This window comes from Cynoglossus semilaevis, chromosome 9 (genome assembly GCF_000523025.1).
Source record: "Cynoglossus semilaevis isolate Cse_v1.0 chromosome 9, Cse_v1.0, whole genome shotgun sequence".
NCBI classification, from domain to species: Eukaryota; Metazoa; Chordata; class Actinopteri; order Pleuronectiformes; family Cynoglossidae; genus Cynoglossus; species Cynoglossus semilaevis.
This window is the reverse complement of record NC_024315.1, coordinates 14333103-14360455: the sequence shown is the minus strand read 5'-3', so window position 1 is coordinate 14360455 and position 27353 is coordinate 14333103. Positions and strand designations below refer to the sequence as shown.

At 40.3% G+C, this 27353-nt stretch overlaps 1 protein-coding gene across 1 annotated transcript in view; it reads right to left on the bottom strand.

Annotated features, from left to right (window-relative positions):
* The window catches only part of sorcs3a (sortilin related VPS10 domain containing receptor 3a), a 223646-nt gene that overhangs the window by 123785 nt on the left and 72508 nt on the right, over positions 1–27353 (bottom strand). Inside the window, exon 7 of the mRNA XM_025058263.1 lies at positions 1214–1281. Within this exon, the coding sequence (XP_024914031.1) occupies positions 1214–1281 (68 nt within the window). The remainder of the gene's footprint in view (positions 1–1213; positions 1282–27353) is intronic.

Sequence of the window (27353 nt, the reverse complement as noted above, 5' to 3'; positions counted from 1 at the left end):
CTGACAGAGGCCCCTTAAGGACGACCCCTGGCGTCATCTTAAAATGCAGTTGTCAACAGATGTCATGTGATTTCCACCTAATGGATCTGCTGCAGTTGGAGCTACAGTACACGTTATTTGCAGGAACCAACTATAGGCTGGGGTTCAACAGTAAAAAAGGAATGACAGATTACAGTCATTGTTATATTAGACTGAATTAGCTTGAATTTAACAGCAACAAACCAACATCCAGCAGGGAAAGTTGTTTTTAGTACTTTTTTATCAGTAGATATAAAATATATATATATATAAAAAACACATTTCCCTCATGTTTTTCTGAGTGTGAACCAGACTCTTAAAATATTTCCTGGCTCTGCTCTGCAGGATTCTGAAGTCTGAAAAAATAAAGAAAGAAAAACTAAGACAAGAAAACAGCCCATTTTACAAAAAAAAAAAAATCTTGAAGAGTAAACTGACAACAGACAACAGACTGCAGTTTGTCACTAGTCCTCTCTCACAAACACAAACCAAAGGACTGACACACAGAGTGCTGGTAATACAGAAAGTGACTCTGCTTCATAAACACTTCGTCCAATCAGCATGCAGAAGACGAGCATCTCTACCGGCCTACTGCCTCATTGACTCTAATGAGGTAATAAATCTAATCAGTGCTGCTCCATTGAAGGCCATTGAAGCTGAGCTTCAACAGGGTTTAATACGCCAAACCACTGCAGGAAGGTACTGTGAGAGAAGTAAATGTGATCAGTCTGTGATCCTGAATGAAACAGCTTATTCTGAAAGAGCTAGACCTTCAGCTTTGGTCAACTGTAGTCAATGATATCTCAATGCAACTGTAGGATGTTCAACCACAGCAACAACAACGTTGATAAAACCAACAACCTGCACCTTTACTGTGCTGTGACATTCCCCTTATTTTAAATCCACCATTCATTGTCTACTGCTTATTCCTTTCCAGGGTCAAGGGGGGCAATGGAGGCAATCCCACCTGGACAGTTCCCCAGTTCATTGCATGGCCGCATATAAAGAAAAACAACTATTTACACTCACATTCATAAATACTGTCAATTTAAAGTCTGATCAACCTACTCCTCTATTGAGCAGCTCCTTGGGCTGTGAGAGGAAACAGGGCTTCAGGGAACCACCAGAGAACACTTAGATCACTTGTGGACATTAACCAGGTAGAAACAATGTATATAATTGAATGTGTACTCGCCTCCAGAGTGTACTCTCAGTGACACTGCCAATGTGGAAGTCATACAGCTTGGTCAGGATCAGGATCACCTGTAGAGACAGGAAGTAAAAATCATGAAACAGTGAATTAAAGCAGCGACTGTCATTAAACAGCAAATGTTTTCAAAGTAAAACTTGGTGGAACTCCATTTGCTGGACAAACACTGGGCAGAGTGAAGCATTGACTGTGATTTCCAGTGGACTCAGAACTGGAGTAATTTGAATAAACAGATGATTTCTGGTCAAATAACGAAAAATTCTGTCCGAAATTTGTAGCTTTTTTGTCATGGAATTATCACCAAAGTAACATCAATTTTAAATTTTTAAGCCAGCTGTTCTCAATATATGGTGCATGCACCACTGGCGGTACATGGGCTCCCCCTAGTGTATAGAGTTTTTTTTCCATCTTTGTTAATTTCTTTAGTAGTAACCCTGTCTGTAGGTATTTTAGTGTGTACTACAACATTATGCACTGTGTTTATTTTATAAATAGTCTTAATAGGAATAGGTTTTGTTCTTCACCTTGTTATGTGATTAGTTCAGTTGTCAACCAACATTAATTACAATTTAATGAACTGCTTTTATTGTGTCAAACAATGAAATGTAATAAAAATATATAATTATAATCATATCCCATCTCTGAATTACTAACTACAGAAGGACGACTTCACATCTGTGTAAGTATTTTCCTATGCCACCTAAGTTCATTTTTCAATTATTATTTTTTAAAAACATGAGTCGGTCATTGTGTCTGTGCTCTGAAGTCACTGACCTGAGTGGACAGAACAGACTGAATTTAAACCTCCGTATTAAAACCTGTTTTAAACCTGTCGTATGTAAGCCTTGGTGTTTAATTAAAGCCTGACTTTCTCCGTGTGCCTTAAGCCTTTTCATCAGTAAAAGCAGGGGGCGCCAGCGCTGCTTGTAATACACCAAAGTGAGAACATGATATTGGATATTTGTGTTACAGTGAATGAGATTAACATCAGTAATCAGATCCTCCATTCACTCCAGGACGGTTTTTGTGATTCTACCTCTAATTATGTGTAATGCCTTCAGCTAGACTGTTTGTTTTTTTTTTCTAACTCAAACATATTTAGACTTTATTCCTCCCAAGGCCTGTAATGAAGTACCTCATTTGAATTTTCCTGACAACAGTTAAATCAACAATCAGAAGGTTCTGAGCAGAACAGATTAGCAGGCACGGAACTGACATGTTGTATAATTAGTACTGATGCATATGATGTGTTTTTATATATATTTACAGGGATAAATCATGTGGAAAATGCTGATCCCACACAGTGATGTTTTACAGATAAACATTACTTAGTGGTTTAAAAAATACAGGATTTAGTACTGAATATTCCCATGTCAGCGCCAGGTCTGACATGGGAATATTTCTGACTAAACCTACATTGTTAGTAGGCTACATGGCAAGGTGCAAACAAGGACTTCAAGTCCTGCTTTTACAAACTTTCAAACATAACTTCAACAAACTTATCTTTGACCAGGAGAGGCAAACCTAGGTCCAGAAATCTGTGCTGCAGTGTGTGCCAAGACTGTTGTAGCTAATGTTAGCTCAGCTGTCTGCAGCAGGACTGTTGTAGCTAATGTTAGCTCAGGTTTCTGCAGCAGGACTCTTGTAGCTAACATTAGCTCAGGTTTCTGCAGCAGGACTGTTGTAGCTAATGTTAGCTCAGCTGTCTGCAGCAGGACTGTTGTAGCTAATGTTAGCTCAGCTGTCTGCAGCAGGACTGTTGTAGCTAATGTTAGCTCAGGTTTCTGCAGCAGGACTCTTGTAGCTAACATTAGCTCAGGTTTCTGCAGCAGGACTGTTGTAGCTAATGAAAGCTCAGGTTTCCAGGTTTCTGCAGCAAGACTGTTGTAGCTAACATTACCTCTGGTGTCTGTACCAGGACTGTTTTTGCAAATGTTAGCTCAGCAGTCTGAAGCAGGATGTTGTAGCTAATGTTAGCTCTGGGTTCTGTACCAGGATTGTTGTTAATGTTGGCACTGATGTCTGTGCTCACAGCAATTTAAAAAAAAGAATAAGAATGAGGTGAGACTGTAGACCTGATATACAGCAGTAGAGGAAAACTCTTTGTTGAACTATTTACCCCGGGCATCAGGGCTTTTTCTTTCTTTCTTTGTTTTTCTGTTTGACAAGCAGCTCACACTCAGCCATGTGTTAAATATAGACTGCCGGCGTCATGTTGGAAACTTCTGACTGACAAAAGCATCATCTTAAAGCTATGAATTGCAAATGAGAAAAGTAAATAGGTATGAGGGTGAGGAAAAAGCAAACACGCTTGTAGGGTGATTCATTTTCTGCTAATTGGAGTAATTATTAGTCAGACAAACCCTGACAGCAGGGCAGACTCAAATATGTATATTTTATGATGTGACTTAAATCAATTGTGGCCTTGAACAAAGAAAGAAAGAAAAAAACCTGAGATTAAATCAATTAACTCCAGTTTTTTTATGTATTTCAAGGATGAGCGTCTGGCATCAAAACAGCAATTTAAAAGAAAAAGAAAGAATCAAACGATAAATTGAAAGTATCTTTCTTCTCAGAAGTATTGGGTTTAAGGTCTCATCAGCTCTCAGAGATTTTCACTCAGCAGGACACAATCGTAACAAAGCAGCTTTGAGAGTCGCCGATGTAGGCGGAACGTCTCGCTGCTGTCGTATTGACACGCATCTGAAAAAACAAGCTTTTAACTGTCAGCAAACAACAAACGGCAGCTGGAACTGATCATTATCTTGACGTGATTAAGTCTCTCCGCCTCTCAGTAGCACGTCAACAGCCGAGCAATTACTGTGTTGATTGGCAAAAGAGCTGTTTATGGACAACACTGTCAACTGTAGACCACCAGTTGACATGAAGGCAATTCAAAAAAGTAAATCAGTTAAACAAAAAACCTTTGACACAAAAAGACCTGACTGCAAAATAAAGGTAAGTGGATAACTACACTCTGGAATAGTTGCGGTTCATCAGTGGAAACAAACCAAAAAACTTGACAAGAAGGCAAATTAAGTTTGTCTGTTGACTGTTGTCGCCGGTGGAAATTAACTGGTGGAACTGCAGAACTTAAAAAGTGTTCCAGATCAATAGATTTGTATCTGGCATTTAAGTAGAGTTGGAAAACCTGTAATTTTGGCTTGTGTTGACACAGAGGTTGTGCTTCAACTTCTGCCTCTTTTGTTGTGTTTTTACCAAAGTAAATCAATTTGGACACTAATGCCATGATGCCAAACACTTGAACTTGACTGGTGGAGACAGCGATAAATCACTGATTTTTCTTCAAAGGATTCTCTATGGCTTGGAGAATCAACAGTCCACCTTTCCCATGTGACAACCACAGTCTAAAAACAAACTAGAAGCATATGTTTATGCTTTTTTTCTATTGGTTAGATAACCAATAGAAAAAAAGCATGGGTTAATACTTGAGATGCATCTAGTGAAATATTTTGATTGATTACAATTTTATTCAGAAGTGTGACTTGCTAACGCCAATATCTGATAAATTTTGTACAACAGGTCTGAATAGTATAGGTCTGTCCACCAGCATCTCAATTTAGCATGAACATTATATGTAACTTGTCCAAAAGTCAGTTGTTGCGCTATGATTAGCTTAGGCTGTTAATGTAGCACAACACAACATTAAATGCCTGTTGGGACAGACCATGTAGTATAGACCAATTCCTAAAACTGGTCGGTCTGTTGGTGAGTCTTTAGTTGAAGCAGGAAGGAACAGATGTTTTGGTGAATAACTGATTAAAAAACTGTAATCATTACAACACCTTTGATCGCTGTACGATAAAATGCTGTTGTTTGGAGAAACCGGAGGACTCAGCTATAATCCCGCTGCCCCCTGTCTGATGAGTGGCTCTCCGTGTGGGAGACGCAGGTTGTATGAACAGAGCTGGAGTTTGGTGAAAACACATTAGCATCTGACTGTGACACACACTGTTCTCCGGTTCCATCACGATGCTCACTCAGGGTTAATGGATCTGGTTTCAGCAGCAGCAGCATCAGTGACTGATGTTTACACAGACAGCACCGTTATGCAAGTGTCACAACACAAAGGAGCTACGTTTCCCCACAGCCATTTAAGTATTTGACTAGCACTTAACACTTATCACCAACACCCCTCCCCAAAAAAGAGAAAACACAAGTCATCGCTCTGACTGCTGCAGTTCACAGCACTGACAGCCACGCCGACGAAAACTAATGGAGAAAGTGGAGGAGATGATGATGCTGTGATCTTCCCTGAGGGTGACGGGAGGGATCAGAAATGAGCAGAGTGGGGGTTAAGGTGGAGCATTTTGGGAGATATTGGAGATGTTGGACAGAGGGGATAGATGAAGACTTCAGAGAACATTAATGGATGTTATGACAGTCTACATCGTAGTCTTAGTTTAAAAAAATCAGTACACGGAGATGAAAAGAACTTCTGGTCATGGACTAGTTAAAGGCATAACTCAACGACGTAAAAATTGCAGCTCATAAACATCATCATGAACCAAAACCTGCCTTGAATCTTAATTTTCTTCATTTATTCTCTGCCACAGAGAATAAACGTTCGACGGTCAACGTTATCATGAGCTGGTCCAGGATAAGTTCTTACTTTGTGCACAGTCCTTAAAACAGAGTGTGAATCAATGTGGCACCACAAGGTGAAGAGAAGGTCGGTTGATAAACCAATCAAGGAGTCTGCATGGCAGGATGCAGATTAGGAGGCCGACGTCTTTATCTCCTGAGCTGGACCTCCAGACCACGAGGGGGAGGAGGAAGAGGAGAAGGAGGAGATAAAGCTGTCACGCTACAACGTGTACTTTCTGGGTCTTTGGGTCTCTTTAAAAAAAAAAAAAAAGTTTCGACGGGAGCCATTTCACATGAGCACAAACACACAGACGGCTGCAGTCAGTTAGCAAAGATTATTGTTATTAGTCTGTGAACACAGACACATGGACTGCAATCAAAAACTCCTTGACTCCTCTGGTACTATTTTTTTGCCATTGTACATATACACTATCACACAGCAGGCCACCCTCTAAGGTAGTGGTTGTCAAAGTAGGGTTCAGCCCCCCCCCAGAAGGGCACACAACTATTGTGGGTTTTTTTCTGCAACAGTGAGGAAATTACACTGGTTTGTAATTTAATTTTCTTTGCCCGATGACAAGAGAAGAAAGGTGGCTCAACAATTGTCCAATCGAGCAAAACGGGGTGCTCCAAAAAAGGCTATGCAGCCCATTATCATACAATAAGAAGTGACTGTAAGCATCCACACATTCAGTTGGTCAAAACAACAGGCCCAAAAATAGAATGTGTCCTTTTTAATCAGTCACAATTATCCATTTAATAAAAATTTTATCATCATCCAGGTCAGTGATGTTCAAACTAGGGTCCATGTACCAGTGGTGGTACCTTTGCATCCTCTGGTGGTGGTTATATGTCATAATTTAAACCACAGTTTGAGAACAATCATGTGTTTTTGGTCATGTGATTGTTGGTTTGAATCCCTGGTTACAGTAACAGTGTAAATCACAACTGCTCTATTACAGATACTTTAAATTCCAGCTGTGTGTACAGCACATACGTATGTACTTACATATTAAGTTTTCTCTAGGTGTATTCACTTCACGTAGCTTGTTACACTGACCGCGGTGCGTCGTACCAGCCTCATTCAAATGGCTAATTAGAGCTTGACGAAGTCTAAAAATAGTCGCAGGGCTTAATGAATTCTATACCATCTTGAATAAACAGCAAACTCTCCTGATTCTGGGAGAACGCTGCATGTTATTAGTAATACTCGGATTTCATTAGAGCTGCAGCACACAAAGAAAAACAATGAAAATAAAAATCATTTCTCATCAGAAAAAGATCTTCCAGCCGACGTCTCACTGCTTCTATTTCAGGATTCACTTCACAGCTGTGTCGGGAATATGAGAAATGTTTTAATTTAGTAGTGTCAAAATGTAGACTTTAGCACTTAATAAAAATGTGCAGGTGCACTCCAAATTACTGTCCCCAGACAGTAAATGAGATTTAAGGGGATTATTGTGAAAGAAATTCAAAACAAAAACAGGTTTTTTTTTATTGTTTGTAACATTGGATTTCAAAGGAGGCGCCACAGCAGGACAGGTGTGAACTGGGGGAGGAAGAAAGTCTGGGGCAAGACAACATGTAAACCAGCTAACTGAGAGCAGAATGGATGGATGTGTTTGTTCCAGGTACAGTGACAAAGGAGGACTGACTCTGCTGCTGAAGTAAAATGCAGGAAGTACGACAAAGAATATTTAAAGTTCAGGTTTCCATGGACTAACGGTCAACATTGATTTTCAATTTTTTTTCTTGTGGTTTTATAAAAGTAGAAAACTGACATTTTGATTGACCTTTGCAGGTTACAAACTCAAACAATAACACCTGTGTTTGTGTTTATTGAGGTCTGTATTTGTTCAGGTCGTGTGTGGGTTTAGGAGACGAAGGTTTAATTCTCCTTTAAGGTTGTGCTTGAATGTTAGCACCTTTCTTTTAACATCTCTGCTAGCTGCAAATATCACTTTGTAAATATAGATATATTATCTTTATATAAATATCACTTCAATGGACTGATGGTCTTTTGAATGTTTTAAATCCTAGATAAACATCCATCCATACACAACGTGGCAGAAACAGGATGTTGTGATGACGCAGAAACCACGGCCAGCACGGTGAGATCTATGTAGATCTTCTGCACTTCATCGCGACTGTACTTCATCCACCTAACACTGATGGTCTGTTTGCCACAAACTGTATTACAACTGGGTTCAACGGTACAAACGATCTGGCTCCAGGACTCAGAAGGTTGTTTAAGATAAATTTAGATGGGAAGTGTCCAAGTGTGTATTCATGATGACGTCCAGCTTTTGTCATCAGTTGAAGAAGACAACGACCAGATGTCGTTTCGTGTTGACTACAGAGGGGACCAAACAGCACAGAAAACATTAATAGGCATATACTGAAAAATAGATTAATATGTTTTTAACAATATTTTTTATCTTGAAGGTAATTTAACAAGCAGTGATTCCCGGAGTTTTAAATATGACCATGTGTTGTACTAGAGGATTGTCCAGGGTTTAGCTTCAGCTCCGTCGAGTTCTTAAAAGCATTAAGATGAGTAAAAGAATGAGTAAGTGAATGAATGCTGCAGCTGACGTCTTTTCCCCCTCCTTACCCTGTGAAAGACATGACATGACAACAGCCAAAGAAGCCTCTTGTTTATCTCTGTTTCCTTCCCATGGTGCATCTGTCCCCACAGGCCTGCTCTTACAAGGAAGTGAAGCGAGGCAAACGCTATCTGCTGAGCTGCGGAAGCTGCGCTGGGGGTCAGAGCTTATCAGAGAGCACGCGAGAGCAAGAGCAGCAAAGACAAAGGCAGTGTGGATTCTTTGATGTATACTCCATTAAACTACATACAGTACATGGGAAATGAGTGCAGTTGGCTCACACTTACACAGATGTGTTTAATAAAACATTAGAAGAAATAAAGCTATGGCACACCATGCACTCTTACATACTAACTCACAGAACCCTGTTTGTTTACAATAAGCCTCTGTCACTTTAATAGTCTGAATATTGGAAAGTAGAACCAGTAGGTGGCAGTATCTCACGATCAAGAGACGCTAATGTTGTAAGCAGGGTTACCTTGAACTCAGATCGTAAGGATTATAAATAAATGTCATTGCAACACAAAAAAGCTACTGACATGGCACTAGCTGGACACAAACTAGGGCTAACACACCGGCAACGTGCCACACACTAAACATAGCATACAACTACAAAGCATAAATTCAGTCGGTGCTAGCCGCTACACAAACTACCAAACACTAACAAGCCAGAAAGTATCACATCAATAACTCCCTTCAATCTAGGTGTTTGTAATGATGTTCTATAACAAGTTTAATAATATCACTTTATAAAATTTAAATTGTAAATAATAACAGTTTTATTATTATAAGCTGTCAGGACTAAAGCCAAACACATTTATAAATGTCTCTACAGCTGTGGTCAGAGAAATTATTACATTGTTTCTTGGCATCTGCTTATTCTTCTCATATAACATTAACCCCCACCGCACATTTATGCTGCAATGATCATTTTTATATTAATGCGCTTAAGATGTTTGATTTGTTTACTAAGTACCCGTAAAGTCTGGGACAAACGAATGGCCATGGGCGATGATGGCGCCAACACTGTTGAGGTTTCCTCACGGCACGGGAAAGTTTAGATGGCAATATCTGAGTAACTCCTACACTCAAAAACTAGCGCCACCTACAGCAAACCACATGAACCCATTCAGGTGTAACAATCTGCAGACATTTCCTTTAAGAAGTGAATGGTTGTCTGTTTGACGACGGTAACGCAGAACAAAGCCCTTTCGTATCTTTTTATATCCGTCTACTTCTCGCATGTTATCACTCAGAGCATGTGGAGAGTTAATTCAACACGAGACAATCTGGGAGATCTTCAAAGACCCTTCTTCTCTCCTCTGAGGTAACTATTTTTATAAACACCAAGCCCTGCGTGTGATCACTAATTAAAAACACCACCAGGGCTGCCGGGGATACAGAAGGCAGACAATGTGTCTTGTTGAAATATGGGGTAAGGAAGTAAAAAACGATTACGGTTGTTGTTGTGGAAGTAAAAAACGATTACGGTTGTTGTGGGTGTTTTTATTGTTGTTGAGTAAATATGGACAGTGTGCTTTACCACATGAAGGTGTGGTACCTAACAGCAGCTTGGATTAACTCTCTGATAAATAGATATAAATAGATAATGTTTATATAGAATAATATACAGAAGGAATCCCTAGGTGACGAGATAAACTGTAAACAATCTCTGTATTTTCTCTTGTTCATTAATCATTAATATAGAAATAAATAAATAAATAAACACAGACACATCAGAAGAAGAACTTCATGTGGATTTAAAGCTTCCTGATTTCAGGCCGTCGACAACACACTGCATGGTTATTTCAGCACCGGGAGCTGTCCACCAACTTCTTATTTTAAATATTGAGCTCTACAACGCCTCCTTCTGTTTGCCTTCGACTATTTGACGTGGTCAAAAGTCAAACAAGCTTTCTGCTGGCGGTAAAAAAAAAACAAAAAAGTGCATTGATTGGGAGCTTGTACAAAAAATAATAATATATAATATAAATAATAATAAGGAACTGGAGAGCTGTCAAGTGTAGCCCTACCCTCACCCCCCGCCCCCTCACCCTGTCCCTTTTCTAGGATCATTTCATTTGTCTGTAGTTCAGTGTTGGCAGGTTTTACAAATGATTTTTTACTACAGATCACAGTGACTTCATCCTTGGCATTTAATTCTTTAAATCACTAATTAATACAGGCTACTAATACTGTCACTGTAGGAGTATATTGTACTGACAGTAGACAATAATTAAATGTGTCACCAATATTTGTACATATTGTACTTTTTTTAAAAGTATGTAATCAGAGAATAGTATTTTCCAAACACCAGTAAATTAACAACAGATGTTTATGCATGCGTTATTCCATAAAAATGAAAGACTATGTAATATGTGCTGCCTCACGATCACTTATGTCGGGTTTCACTCCGAGAAAGTACAAATTATCTTGCGTGATGGCTCAGAGCTCTTACACATCCTGGAGCATGAGCTCTTCTTAATCTAATCAGTGTGAAGATGCCGTTCGTCTCCCCTTGTATCACTGCAGGCACATCGTTCCTGATTAGACAGACACTCTGCTCTTTAGTCAGCAACATGCAAATGTCAGGAATTAGCCCAGTCTCTCATTTTCTCCTCCGTGTGATACTATTTGTTCACTCTGTGATATCAATTTTCATTCCGCACTGTGGCCTCAGTGGACGATGAAGTGCAGACGTGGAGATTCGGTTTAATTCTAAAATCATTTCCCATCTTTAACTTCTGATATTTTTCTTCACCCCAGTGGCTCCAAAATGTCCTACAGGGTGTGGATCTCTGTGGTAGGCCCAAAGGTGGTGCGTTCAAAGACATGCTGTTCAATCAAAACTATGAACAGCCCGGAGGACGGAGAAAGAATAGATCGATGGATGAATACAACTTAGATTGGATGCCAGAGAAAATAACTAAACAAAATAAATGACAACAACATATCGTCTGTGGAGATTCTCATTCATCCAGACCATGTTATCCAAAGAGTTTAGTTGTAAGAAACTGGACTTCTTAGAGTCCTTTAAGATGTTTGTTCCCCAACTGAAGAACTTCATCAGTTTCTGGTTGATGTTAGACGGAACCCTAGTAGTTCTACTTCTCTAGACAGAGAACATCTCAGTATACCTTAAACCGGGCAACACATTCAGACAGAGGTGAGTCCATACAAGGACAAAACTCCAAGGGAAAACCTCAACTATACAGTATATAGAGGACACATTTACTAGGTAAAACCTCTAATTAATCAACCAATTATATTTCGTAGTTATCTGCAAATGTCGAGTGAAAATTCTTGCTTTTCTGCTGGCTCACTGCTGCCTCTTGTGGTTAACCTGTGTCACTAAGGTACACGTTGTACGGTTCACTTATGGTTAACCTGTGTCACTAAGGTAAGTACGGTTCGCCCACTCAGCCTTAGTACTACTCCGAGAAACAGCTCCTTAAAAGTACGGGAAAATATTCAAATATTCAAGCAAGTCCAGTACTTCCATACTAAAGTACTTGTATTATCATACACTGATTTAGGAGAGGAGGAATGAAGGTGCAGGATGATTATCAGCAGATACTCCAGGTTGTAGTATCGGTATCAGATGTGTGGGGGTTGTACTGAGCCTGCACTACTCTGTACCTGCGGTGCAGTGTCTTTGCAGTTAATCAGTAAATAAACTGAACATGACAGGTTCACTGTCTTTGAGTTTAAGATTCCTCAGCAGCCTGTGCTGTGATGGACTTCCACTACTCCTGGACAATTTTATTTTTTTATACCAGAGAAACACTAAAAAACTAAAAAGTGTTGTAAAAGTTCAAAAAACACGCGACGCTCCGTTCGTCTCCAGAACGTCCGCAGCACGTGTCTCCACTCGTCAGCCCATGTCATCTCAGGTCAGCGGCAGTGGGCATCACTCTGTGTCAACAAGAGTGGCCGAGGAACAAAAAAAAAAGAAAGAAAAACATTTGGTGAGACATGGTTCGTGGTGTGATTTATTCCGACAGCCCAGCCTCCTGCATCTTCACAGGACGGGCATTAGAACTGAGTCATTTCTCAGAATCAGTTCAGACTCTGAAGCTTCAGCATTCTTCACATCCTTCAAAGTGGACCTGCAGACCCAAGTGATGTGAAGTGTTTTCTCACAAAATGACACATTTATTCTAAATGTCAGCTTAAATAAGTGTCCACCTTGTGGTAAAAGAAAATAGAAAATGTTTCTGTACATTTGTTCTCTTACCCATGTTATCAAAAATAAATAGACGTTAGAATACTTCATCCATAGACCAGCGGAACTATGGAGTTCATTTACTTTAGTGTTTCAACCTTGGGGTTGTGACCCTACGCGAGGTCACCTGGAATTCAAATAGGGTCACCTGAAATATTAATTTATTAAAAAATACAGATAAAATATGTTTTCAATTAATGATTAGTTATTGTGTTGCAATGACTAGCTACATGCTATTTTTATAGCTAGCTACAGGCTATCTTGAGGAGCAGAGCAGCTTGATAGCAGGCGCAAACCGCCAGGTCAACACAGATTTAGACACAGGTCATGCCGAAGTTTCAGCTGCCACACAAGGTGCATTCAGGTACCATTGCTGCATAAAAAAATAGATTCATAGTTTATATTTTTTCTTATCTGAGGCCCCCAAGAGTCCCCTGGTGGGCCCCAAATCAAATTCCACTGATTTAATACATTTATGGACCACCATAATTCGTATAAAAGCAATATAATAATTCCCTTTAAATAAAATTCTTGTTTTTCTCAATTTCACATTAAGTCTAGTACTTTTCATTAGCAGCAGACACGTCATGGTGGAGCGGTGTGCATTAGATTACATCATCCAGGCCTGACCTTTAAGGAAACACCCGTACACCACCTAAGCAGGCTTCCTATTGGCTGCGCTATTTTAAAGTCTGTCAGAAGATCTATGGGGGAAAGAAAAATGTTCGTAGCCTGATCAATAATCCAAGCTTCCAGGAATCATACGCCCACGAAATAAAAGTTCAAAAGTTCCACCCTCATTTCCAGCTAAAGCCTCAGAAAAATCTCTGCCGGGTTCAGATTGATACTTTACAGCCGAACAATCAATTAGTCTCGATGAATTTAAAAGAACTGTGCTTTTTAAAGTCATCAAAAGCCGCTTTTTACGTCCCTTTTTTTCTCCAACACCGTTTATGACATAGCTCTAAGGCCTGGTACATGCTCAGGCCTTACACGGGGGAATAAAAGGGAAAAGACATTTCTATCAGCCGTCACTTATCTGGCCCTGCTTCATTGCAGCCGTGAGAGACTTTCCATAAGGCAATTACAGGAAGAAAAGGTCATCCAGTAGCCTCGAAGAAAAAGAGATAAAAGCCCGATTGCGTTGGTTCATGCTCTAATTTTGACCATCAGACTTTTCACTTAGTTATTCAGCTGAGCATAGAAGCAGTGAGACGATGAGGCTGCAGTCTTTGAGCTCCTTTCAGTCTGTCTCAGAAAAAAAAAAACTGATAAAAAAAGGAGAGCAGCGAGCTTATCACGAAAAGACCGGGAGCCAGAAGATCGCTGCATTGCTGCGATGTAGAGTCAGGCCCAAAGATGAAATTTGATCCTAATCTATAATGAAGTTTTGTAAGAATAACAACAACATGAGACCGGGCTCTGGTTATCGGTGAAAACGAGAGGACAAAGGAGTCGACTGCACAAAGAAAAACTAAACATTCTGCTAATAAAAGTGCAAATGGAGTGTGAACAGAGGTGGAGTTGAAGCAGCTGTAATAAAGCTCTGAGTTTGAGTTTTTCTTTTTTTTTCACTCCTCCTCTGTCTTCGCACTTGTTTTACTTCATCCATTTTATCGTTTTATCGAGCTTCACTTACATTCACTATGATAAACTCCGCGCCACCATTGGACAGTGGCGCGGACAATGGATTCTCTTCATGCAAAGCCGAATTCAATAAAACCCTACAGTGAAAATGTTAGCATTACAGTCTGTCTGATATGGATTATCACATTTTTATTCTCCATCTGAGACTTAAATAGAGAATAAACGACGCACAAACTGCCAGACTTAAACTAAAGCTATCCACTTTTCTCTGTCTGGCCTCCAACCTTAACTGATGAGATCCATTAAATAACAACAGCTACTGTACAAACTATGTCAAAACAACTCTAAGAAACCTGAGACGATTCAAAATAGTTTTTGTTTACAAAAGTGTTTGTTTTGTGTGCATTATAATTTAGAGAATTATTATTATTATTACGATTATGGTTATTATTATTATTATTAATGTATTTTTTTGTTATCATTATTTTTATTACACTCACAGGAAGCTACAGTACCTGAAGTAAATCCACAGAGCAGCTGAAGCTGGAACCACTGACCTTCTCATCGCAAGACACAGAGTAATAACCAATCAATAGCAACAGACAGGAGTAATGACAAATCAATACAAAGAGTGTCAAATATCACTCAGTTTGTTTTCTTTCAAAGAATTGCTGTAAACTTTTGATTATTTTTTTTCCACCCAGGTTTCGACCTCTGCAGACACAGACACGAGGAGCAGCGGCGACAGAGAATTCATCCAAACTAAATCCTAATCTGATAAGAGCTGTTTTCATCAGGTCAGTATCGACTGTCGCTGCTGGGAAATCAACTCACTGATGGAGCCTTGATTTTCCTGCGTTGTTCACTTGACGTGTTCTTAACACAGCCATTTTTTTTTTAGTGCAGCTGATTATTGACAGGCCGCACCGTCTGAGGAGTTCACTTCCTGTTTAGAGTCAAGAATCTGTATTCTTGTCCCGGTAGGTATTTCATTTCAATGAAATTAAATTATTATTAAAAAACAGAGGAGGAGAAGAAGAGAAAAGGGGATGAGAAAAAAGATAATGAATCAGAGGGAGAACAAGATGACGGAGATGAAAAAGAAGCTCAAGAAGTAGAAAAGGAAGAAAAGTAGAAGATGGTGAAGATGAAAAAATAACAAGAACAGGAAGAAGAACAAGAAGAAAAACAAGAAGCAAAAGAAAGTAACGTAAGATGAAGAACAAGAAGACGAAGATGAAGAAGACAAATCCCGGTAGGTATTTCATTTCAATGAAATTAAATTATTATTAAAAAACAGAGGAGGAGAAGAAGAGAAAAGGGGATGAGGAAAAAGATAATGAATCAGAGGGAGAACAAGAAGAAGAAGAAGAAGAATGATTTCCTGTCACAACAGAAAATAACTTATGAATTCCTAAACTCCGTTCCATTCCCTGTTGTTTCTTCCTTTTCCATTTTTCCGGGTTCTTCTTCCTACACAATGGCTCCTTCACATATCTGAGGGTTATTGGGTCTGCTTTTTGGTTAGCGGGGTTCACGTATCTGCTCAGGTTTTCCTGAGTCGATTCTTTTGAAGGAGTGGCTTCAATTATACAATTGGGGAACATGAATTTAATCTCTCTCTCAGCTGCAGGGAATGACTCCCTGCCCTGGAGTGCATTTTTCAGATGTTCCGTATTTTGCTCTAAGGCTTTTCGTTTCAGTTTCCTTAAACTTCGTATCGGTGACTTGGCTCGTGAGGGATTTCCAATGAGCGATTGCATTGGTGCGAGCCAGAGTCAGGGCAATGATGAGTCCTGAGGCCTCATGAAGACTATCAACCTGGGAAAGATGGCCTTCCCATGCTGATCGGCACTGAGTCAGCTGCAGCCTCCGTTTCTGCAGAATCCATCTTTGAGGATCTTTGAAGTCTTCGATCTCCTCACTTTTGTGGATGGCATCAGGTTTAATGATGGCCGGAGTTCTCTCCACATAAACGCCAGGAAATGTTTCAAAGTCAGGCATTTCAACCGTCTCCCCAAATGAAAATGTTGGTTTACAAGCGTTGACTCTGACAGTTAGAAAAAGAAGACGAAGAAGAAGAAGAAGAAGAAGAACAACAACAACAACAACAACAACAACATCATCTCAGGTCTCATTGCGACCTCTGTTTTCTCCTCAGGGGTGGAGATCTTGAGTTTCCTCTAAGCTCCTTGAGAACTTCCTGCGGCTGATTCTTTCACTTCTAATCCACTGAGGAGCAGATGTTTTTTAGACCTTTGCTCTTCCACAGAACGGGGAGAGAAAAGAGAAGAAGTTGAAGAAGGAAGTGTGGGCTGAAGGAAGAAAGCGTTATTTCAACAGCATCACAGCAAGTCCTTTGAATACAAACTAAGATGCATGACATCTGTGTGTGCAGCCGTTTTTATTCATCATTCTGACAAACATCGTCGCAGCACCTTTTATGAGCAGAAAGGCAGCGTTTGTTTTGGGCTTTTCTCTCTGCACGCTCCACTTTTTCTGCACAGCTGAGCCCTAAATGTTAGAAGTAAAACTCAACAGCGGGGTTGGGGGTATTAAAACTCTCTCGTCGACTTCTCTCTGCCCGTTCTCATTCTCTTTGTATCCATACCAGCATCGCCTAACGCTATAAATAGTGATCCGAGGAAAAGCAAGGTAATAAAAGTGTCAGGGTTTTGCAATGAAGAATGATGCCTTAGCCGTTAAGGTTCTCCGTTGGGCTGATGTATCATTGAGGTTGAGCTCTTATTATCAAGCAGGAGGATTATAGGCCCTAACTCTCACAGAGGAGGGAGTTGGCCGCTCCGCTCGGATTGGGTATAATTCAGCCTCATGCTGACAGCTGAATAGGGGCATGTCTGCCCGTGTTCCACTTCTCTGACCGTCCTCTTTCTCTTCTTCTCTTCACCTCATTCCTCCTCAGCCCCTCTTTTCCCCCTCGTGGCCCTTTTTCCTGCCCCTTATCTCAGGCGCTGGCTCTCATTTTTTTCTGGCCGTCTGGAAGTTTAGGGCCTTTCACTGACACTCACCTGACTCTGTGGAGTACTGGCGTTGAGTCGACTTCTTTCTGGCATCTTAAGCTGACAGCTCTTCTCAATTAAACCTGGCACCTGAGCTGAATGCTGATGCTTTGGGTGTCACTTAAATGGATTGGAGCGTCAGGAACAGGGCACAGAGTCAACTACAGACACGAAGACACTTCAGAGAGGGAGGTTTGACCCACTTCAGCACTGATAGGACGGGTAAGGGTAGGACGTAAGGGGCGAAACATTCCAGACTAATTACTGTAAACTTTACAGAGGGACAAAATTCATTGTTGTTGTTGTTGTTTACAGATGTCCACGCTCACATTCACACTTATGGTTAGTCTGGACTAGGGGTGTCAAACTCATTTCCACCAGAAGCCACATCAGTAATACAGTTCCTCTCAAAGGGCCAGTTGTCATTGGAGGACCTTTCAGATGTAACTACTCTGTGTTGTAATAATAAATGTTTCTGGAGTTGATAATTATTTATTCAACTTACAAATATTACAATAAAAATCATTTCAACTATGGGGTTAAGATACATTCAAACCAAACTAACATTTTCGAGAAAATCATATAAATGAGACAGCAAACACTGGTGAGGTGATGAGTTCATCTCTGCTTATAGACCTTTTATCATCAACACTCTGCATTGTTGTAGCTGTGGGCCTTGACAATATATGACCTGCAAGAGCCGCAGTCAGCCCACGGGCCCTGAGTTTCACACGTCTGGATTAGCGTTAACAATTAGCCTCCATGACAGGAGAAAACTCAAAGGTACAGTAACGCACCAAATACACTAGAGTTACCAATGTAGTTCACTCCATGTTTGTTGAGTCTTGGCGTGTTTGAGCTTGTAATCATGTCAACACTATTTTCTTACTACACCATACAAACAAAATTAATGTTTATGAATGATTGTTAGCTTAATAAAGATAGAGAGCGTCAAAATCTGAGGTCTGTTATCCAGAACTACCTAGAATCTCTGTCAAGCCTTTTCAAATGGAGTGATTTTCAACCACGCAAATCTACAAAAAACAAAAAGCTAAAATATAGCATTTGGTTTTTGGAGTAAGAAAGGGTTCCATGTTGGAATCCAGCACAGCATCACAACAATAAAGCATCAAAAAAAAAAAAAAAAAATCAATAGTAAAACAACAATCATAACAGCCCCCTGTACACAGGTTATTCATTCTATTTTTTTCCACTGCTCAAATACAGTGACAATTTACTGGTAATTTACAGCCAGTCTTGCTGTGTGATTTTAAGGTAACTGTTGGCTTACTGTGTCTTTAAGAGAACACAAAGTGAAAATGTAATAAAAGTAGTAACAGTGGAAAGAATCATTGTCTCCATGCAGGAGTGGGAAACCCTGCGTGTTTTTCCATGAAGCTGTGGAGGCAGGAAATTTATGTTCATTATAAAAATCAATTAAGTAACGCTACTGGACCGTGGAAGCTGAGAAGAGCACATTTTTAAACTTACATCATGTTTGAAAATGTGTTAGGTCTCGCTGTGAACTGAAACACAACTTCGACCAAAAAAAAAAAAAGAAAAAAAAAAAAAAAGAAAAAAAATCAATGCCTCATTTCGGCTTTTATTCCAGATACTTGTCACAAAGCTTGCGCTGAGCTGCAGAGTGCATTTGTAATCAAATCTAAAGTGTGAAGAAGGAGCAGTATTTATTCCTGTTGTCTGCATTCACTTCAGGGATCCAGTGTCCACTGAGTGGATGAAATATTTCAGCCATTCCACCAGTGTCTCAGACTGTAATGTAGCACAACACTATATAAAGACTGGTATTACCTTTTCAGCCCAAACAAAATAACTCTCCTGGTCTCACGGTTGTATTAAACACAAAAAAAAACCTCTTACAGATGGAACAATATTTCCATCCTGAGACTACTAAAATTATTGTATGGCATTGAATGTATCGTAGTGCATTACACTGAATTTCTTGAATCATAGTATATGGTATCTTGGTTTTCTATGGTTTTCTATGGTTTTCTATTGTATTCTATTGTATGCCATGCTATGCTATGCTGTGGTGTGGTATTGTATCATATTGTGCATTGTATTGTATCTTATCCTGTGGCATTAGTAATTAATGAAAGAGGTCAGTCTCAGTGTTGATATGAAGTAGCTTCTATAGCCATGACACGGAGTCATTTTTTTTTTCAAACTGTATAAATGTTTAAAGACTGGTTGTCAGAAAGATTGGTTCAAGAGGTCACAAGGCAGAGATGGAGCAGGGTCAATGGCAAAGGTGAAAAGATGAGGGTTTGGTGAAAGTTAAACATGACAGGGTTTTAATGAGGTGAAAAGGTCTCGACTCCCTCTACTGGAGCAGACATATTATATATTATATTGACTCACAAAGTAGTTCAAAGTCCAGCTCCGCTGTCAAAACTGAACTCCTAGAAGTCCATACGAGTCCCACGTTTTTACTCTGCTTATAGGACAAACCAACGACACACCTTTAGAAACAGTACTTTCTGTTCACAGTCACAAAACGACATCATTTTTACACACGGTCTATACAGTAGGATGGGAGAAGAACATCTCTGGTAATTCCCTTAAAACCTCAGATCAAGTGGGCAGACATCCCACAATCTATAACACACTCGATAGATTAAAATGGCTGGATGCCCACTGTAAAAAAGAACAAAGAATAAAATATAATAAATAAAAAAGCCTCAATTTCCACACTTTCCACAGACCACAAAACACACAGCCCGAAATATCTGGACCTTAAAAGTATTGATGACATCACTTCACAGAGCCGTTGGACAAACTGAGGGTAAGAAATAAAAGCAGAAATAAACTTTTTATCGCGGGTGAATAAAAGCAGCAGCTTTTATATGAGACTGAACCTGTTCTCCTCACGTGTGTTTGAATTGACAAACCATTACACTCACACCGCCGTGTTTATCACCGACCGCGGGTTGGAAAGCAGAAGGCTCACCGTAAATTACGGTTAAAAGCACAGCAGCCCTGAGTGTATCGGCACAAATCAACGGCAGAGCGAAGAGACATGTCCCGAAGAGCTTCAGCTGTCCATCTGTTTATTCACAGGTCATCCATATATAAATATATAAAGATATATGTCCAGCTGTGTAGGAGTTCTGCTCTGACAGAGCTGTTAAAGGTCGAGCTCCACTAACGTACATTCATGCAGAAAGTACGTATGACTCTACAAACTCTGGGTTAAATGTGACAACTGACCTTTTACACAGGTGCACTGGGAAAGGAAGAAGAAGAACATCAGCATCTCCTTATAGACACAGGTGGAGTCAGCATAGGGCCAGTGCTGAGTCATGTGTCTGAGTAAGCAACTTAATCAAAAAAATAAATGTGTAAAAACAGTGACTGACAACTCCAGGAATGACTGGAGCAACAGAACGACTTCAGAATGTCAGTGAATATTTTCTGTCAAGTGCAAACATTTTTTTTTTTAAATCCAATTACCAAAAATTGACACTCATCAGAAACGTCTGTCTTCTCTGTGTGTTCTGTATCTATGATCCCAATCCAAAAACACATGAATTTACAAAGAGCAAACATTCTTTCCACCCACCCCATCTCACTCTCTCTCCCTCTCTGTTTTCCCGGAATTCACCCCCCTCCCCCTCCCCGCCCCCCACACACACAGGCGCACGCTCGGCAGATCAATCTCCGTGGATTGGATTGATGGCACCACGGGCCCCTCTGCTGACTAAGGTGTTGCCAAAAATGATGAGTTATTGGGAAATTATGCTCGGCTGCTACTTTAACTGCAGGATGTTGATGCACTTTGTCAATGCTGATCTTTAGCTGTTGTCACTCAGGTACCACCCAGCATGCCTCTGTGACCCGACGCCACTCAGAGTGACAGCAGGTGTCACCACCAGAGTGACGGATGCGTCCCGTTGACTTGAGGCTTCAGTTGTTTTGATCAATAATCCTGACCTCCATAGAGAAACATTAACATTTGCCAGATGAAGCAGCGAAGTATTAGCCAGGAACGGGGGCACGCTGATATAGATTCATTTGAAGATTTTCCAATGGAAATGGGGGAGTGAAAGAAAAAAGAGCAGCGGGTTGTGAGGCTGTGGGGGAGTTCGGAGGGGAGATTGATGAAACAAAGGCAGTGAGATTTCCATCTCTCTCTCTTTCATGCCCGGTCATTTCCATATGTCCCCTCACTCTCCTGCCCATCCATCACATTTCTTTCACTCCGTGAGCAGGACAGCTGTCTGTGGGGGCCGGAGCATGTTCACAGTTCAGCAGTCCATCAAATTGAACCAAATACTGTAATTCTTTAGTCAGGCTGTGGGAGGGGCTGGTGGGAGGTGAAAGGTGTCAGGAACTCTGAGCTGTGTTATTGAACCCTCTCAGCCCTGACCCCATAGATTGGGTCACTTTATATCCAGGGTCAGTCGTCATATGGCGCCATGTTACATGTGCTATACAAATATATTATTTTTTTTGCATATCAGACGTTTTAAAACTAATTTAGATAATCATGAAAGTTTTTTTTCCCTGGCACCTGACCATTGGTTCTGGACTATGAATGAGTCCATTTGAATATTTTAATTTCCAAAGCCCAATTTTATGAATACAATTCTACTCAATAGGTTCTATTTAAGACTTTGACAAAAAAAAAAAGACTAGACAAATGAATGGAGCAATAGCTGCTCATTGACATCAGGCACCACTCATTTGTTAAGGTAATGAAGATAATTAATGAGTCAAACTGGCATCTATGGCACTTGTACTTCTGCAGTGATTACATCTGTCATTGAATCTCGGGCACTGGCCATAACCGGTTCCTGCTCCCTGACTTTAACACGTAATCTAAGATTCTGGTCATAATCACAGTCTCTACAACAAACTGGACAAACACTGGAGCTGAGACGCAGGTGTGAACGAGTTCCTCCAAAAGACAGACCTAACCACACACCACAGCTCTCTCTGTGTGAGTGCAGAACTCAGATATGTTTGAGAGGAAAACCACGGGGGAGACGAGTGTCAGGGGGTGACAGAAGGGGCTGATCTTCACTGGGCTCCACCAGGATGGACAGTATTAGAAAACAGCAAATCAGAGGGACAGAAGAAGAAGAACAACAAAGAACAAAGAATATACATTTCATATGGTGACACAGTAGAAAGTGGTTAGTGCCTTTGCCTTACAGCATATAGGTCATCAGTTTGATTCCTAATGATAATGTTTATGTTCTTGTTCTTTCAATGTCCTTTCTGTGTCTGGAGGTTTTCCAGGTTGAATTGGTGGAACCTGATAATGATTCCCTGTTTCATTTCCTTTATTATTATTATTATTATTATTTTCTTTATAAATTGAGTTCCAGCCCAGCTGACACACCCTGGTGGGCAGGCAGAACCACATAAAAGAGCAATCTTTCTCTGAAACAACTCAAACCAGCTGACATTACTGTTCAAATGAAATGTTTGACATTTCCTTCATTTCATCAGCCCAAATGTTATTACTCTATTTTCCTACTGTTCCTTCAGAGGGAATAACAACAAACAACCCAAACACCAAATGTCATTGCATATCTGTCAGCTGTCTGTGTGGTTCAGGGTCCTACCACGGGTCTAAAGGGAAATCAGACGTGAACGTGCCGCCGTGAATAGGGTAGCGCTTCAATCCAGGTCCAATAAACAGAATGCCACAGTGGAGAGATTACTGTGTGATTGATATGCATTTGATATCCATATATGTATAAAAATGCATTCTGTGTTAAAGGGCAAAGTCGGCACGTTGTAGTGACATCATAGGTTGGTTCATTCTGGTCAGGTGTTACAGGAAGACTAATTGTTCGTCTTTGTCACGTCATATATAACACATATAAATAAATGTGATTTTTTTATTCAAATTTAAATCTTGGGCCATAAGGGGTAACCAGGGACAACAAGTGAACATGACAGCAGAATGTCCAGCCAGGGCTCAAACAGGTGACCTCCTTGTTGTAAGGCAAACCATATATTTGAATTGAGAAAGTAATGAATGTTGTACAAACTGATATTAGAAACACTATTCCTTTTGCAAGACCAACCTAGAACTCTTTTCGAGAAGCAGAGTCACACCGAACCGTGGAGTGAGTTTTGAGGAGAGTGTTCTAATATTCATGGTTTTGTATTTGCTGAGCCTGAGCCCACTTCTGTCAACGTCAAATTAGGTCCTCATGCCTCTGCAGGTATGAAAGCATTCTTTGTCTTTTTTTTGTTGTCGTCATCAGTAGACTGAGGCAGTCGGTCTGTTTCCTTGAAGACAACAGTTCTGCACCAGCACAGAGCACTTTTAACTGCAGTCTTCAGTCACTTTATAGATGCAGTCATACCACAGGATATATGATCCACGCCACTTTTCCACTCCAGCTTGTGCAGAAGTTTATGGCCTTTTTTCTGCAGAGGAAGCCTTGTATATGAATGGCTCGCTTTAGTCTCTAGGGCACGTTGCTTCTTAACGCCAAAGTGCCTTGTTAGGATTCTCAGTGGGCAAACAAGAGCACTTTCCTAAATGCATGGAGGTGGCAGCTGTCCAGCTGCTGCACATTTTTATATTATGGTAGGCTTCACTCAAATCCTCTCCATTGAAGGCTGCCAAACTCCACTGCTGCTCATTACACTGTGATCAGCCTGTGGCTTGTCCTTTCCTTCCCAGTGCAGACAAGTGTCAGTGACCTCATGAATGCAAATGGAAATCAAATATAAAATACGAAAAAAGGCATTATTAATAGGGATTCAGCTCTCCACCTGCACTAACACCAGATCATGAGCGGAACTCGATGTGTTTGGTCTCATGGTCTGAGCCAACCTTCAGATGTTGCTTCAGGCAGCTTGGCCTTGGTTGACGGCCAGGATATTGTTTAAATACAGCTGATGAGTCATCTGTCCTTGTACATTTTGCTGCGTTGTTCATATAACTTCATCCATATATGATCACCACAGGATAAGAGAGTTTGTTGTAGTTGGTCAACACACCGTAGTCGTGCCAGTCGTGATTCTGAACAGCTGTACTTCATCACAAGTTGGAAAAGATCACGTTCAAAAAACCGTCTGAGGTTGTCTGGGCAGTATTTGGTCCTCAGCCCACTATTTGGCTTATAGACCAGATGCGAATACTACAGACTCCCTAGATGACTGATACGACCACTAGGTGTCAAGGGTCAGTGACATCACATATATAGACAACGGATTTCTATCACATGAAACCTTCCCTTCCCTTCAGTGACAAAAGAACAGAATAATTCTGACAGCAAACCCTTACAGGTTGGTCAGTCCAGCTAATTAGCTTCAAATCACAGTGGGGTAAACAACGTGGCTCTTCTGTCCAAATAAAATCATTTCACTGACAGTATTTCGAGTGATGAGTAAAACCTAGAAACAGGAGCTGACAGTGTCTTAATGAGGTTAAACGTTCATTTAATTTTTTTTTTATAGATTCGAAATCATGCTGGAACATGCCAACAACGCCAGATGTTTTTGAGTCATCCAGCAGGGGGCACACACGGCACAGTTTAACCATTTATCGCAGTCTTGATCGTCAATCAATAAAACTAAGGAGCAATATGGTAGGAAAAAAGGCCATTAGTACAAGTGTGTCACCAAGAGTGATGGGATTAATTATATTACTCTTCAAGAACGTTGTCAAATAAAATTATGAACTACGATTAATTGCAGCCTTCAATTCATCTGTTCTGATCTTAGCTGCCATTAGGAGGTTTGTTTCTTTCCTTGCTTGATAAATTCTTTGCTCTTTTGTCACTGCAAAACAATTTAGACGTTTTTTTTTACTGCCACCTGTTGGGCTGGTGGCCGTAATGCGAGCGTAATTTTGTCCATTCAATCATAAATAAAGACTTTAAGTCCGAGCCGAGGTCAACACACGTCTACCTTACCTAAAAGAGGTTGTTTCTTCTCTGAAGCAAAACCATCCAAAGTTTAATGCCTTTGTGCCTGTGCAGTACATCAGAGGCACGGTTGTCTTTCTTTGCCTCCGTCAGCCATGTCACTCAAAAATCAGAACAGAATTGTTCACAACAAGACAAATTTGAAGAGCGCCAGACCAACACAGTGAAGCTCAGAGACCTCATCATTATGTGTCAAATTATATCAGGATGTTCTTAGATAATGGACCTATAGTTAAATGTTGTGCTAACCAAGGAAAGAGAAGGGAACATGAAAACAGTCATTAAACAACTCCGGGTGGATTCTGAGTCAGTGATTCATTTCCCTGTAATGTGTTATTAATGTGGCCCCTCTGCCTGAGGGGTAAATGTTTCTCTTCCACTGACGCACATTCACTTTAACAAATCAATCACCCAACTCTCTAATGGCAGATCATCTGTGCACACAGGGAAGCAGTCTCTGCTAAAAGAGCTGGTGAACTCCCATCTGAAAGTTCAGATTAAATGAATGGGGCTGATGGACTAAAGGCACTTTGGTTTTCTTAGTTCACTGTCGAGATGAGGCACAAACCACAGAGGTTATAAAAAGACATGGACCAAGTTCTGAGGATGCAAAAAAACTTTAGTTCTCAGCCTCCTGACCAACTTAGCCTGTGAGCAACATTAACAGTACAGGTAATAATAACAACAACAACATAACAATTATAAAACTAATAATAATAATGATAATTAGGAATGTCTCAATACAACTTTTTGATGTCCAATATCGATACTGCAACTATCTGCCAATACTGATTTTTTTCAACGTCCGACCTTGTATTTTAAACAATATCCAACCAATACTGATCATGAGCATCAGATCAATCCACCCCCAATAACAACAATGAAGACTGAAATAAAAGACAAAGAGTTACATTATTAGAAAATTAAATGTGCCACAGGAGTCTAACCGGACAGAGAGCTAAAACCCAGTGTAAAATATATTGTTCATTAGGACGGGGACTCGGCCTGTTAGGGAAAACAGAGTCATTTGCATTGAAGCATAAGTGTGGTTCAGATGAATAAAAATGCAAGGGGTTGACTCCATAGGGAGGGTGGAGGTTTGCACAAAGGCTAGAAATTCATCCACACTCTGTGTACCAGGATACAGCGTGTCTGCTTCATGATATCAAGACTCAGACCTGATATTAAAGAGATGTCCAGATGTGTGAACAGGTTTGATTACTATCAGATCTGGTTCAGTTAAATGAAATGAATGGTATAAAGAATTTCCTTCCTTATATTGATACTGCAACTATCTGCCAATGAATGGTATAAAGAATTTCCTTCCAGGAGTGGATCTAACCTACTTTAACCCTTTGGCATGTCTATAACGTCCATACCGGGACGTCCTACCAGCAGGACATCGCTCAATGTCCTCTCTAGAGTTATTTAAGGAGGAATACTGCAGTTGCTGATGAGACAATCTGGTACCCAGAGGTATTAAAACACTACAGTAACTTTTTCTGCAGATCCTATTCTCACGGTTGGAGGACCTTTATGGCCTTAAAGCATTTTAGGATTTTAGTTGTTTCCATTTAGGTCCCATACTGCTTCTATTGTCTCATCTCATCCAAAAAAGTTTCTTTTAGCATTACTGATCTTAAAATGTGTATTCGATCATAAAATACCAATTACATTAGGGTTTTATACCTGTTGACGATCAGGTTTTGTTAAATGTGAGACAAGGATTTCAACATTACAATCAATTAATTACAGCCAAAATAACTATACCCTTCTCAGTTCCCTGAGAGGCACAAACTCCAGCCTCCAGGAACTGAGTGGTGCAATTGAACAAGAATGTTTTGTGGACAATGATGACAGCAGATTGTTTGGGTTTGAGTTTGTTTTTAACTCTTGCTGTCAGCTTGGATAAGGTTGTGGTTGTGGGCAAATTGTTCAACAGGTTTGTTATCACTAGGGCACTAGAAGTCCACAGTACCACCTCAGTGTAAAACACGAAAGCACAGACACCAGAGCTAACGTTAGCTACAACAGTCCTGGTACAGACACCAGAGCTAACATTAGCTACAACAGTCCTGGTACAGACAACAGCGCTAGCATTAGCTACAACAGCCCTGGTACAGACACCAGAGCTAATGTTAGCTACAACAGTCCTGGTAC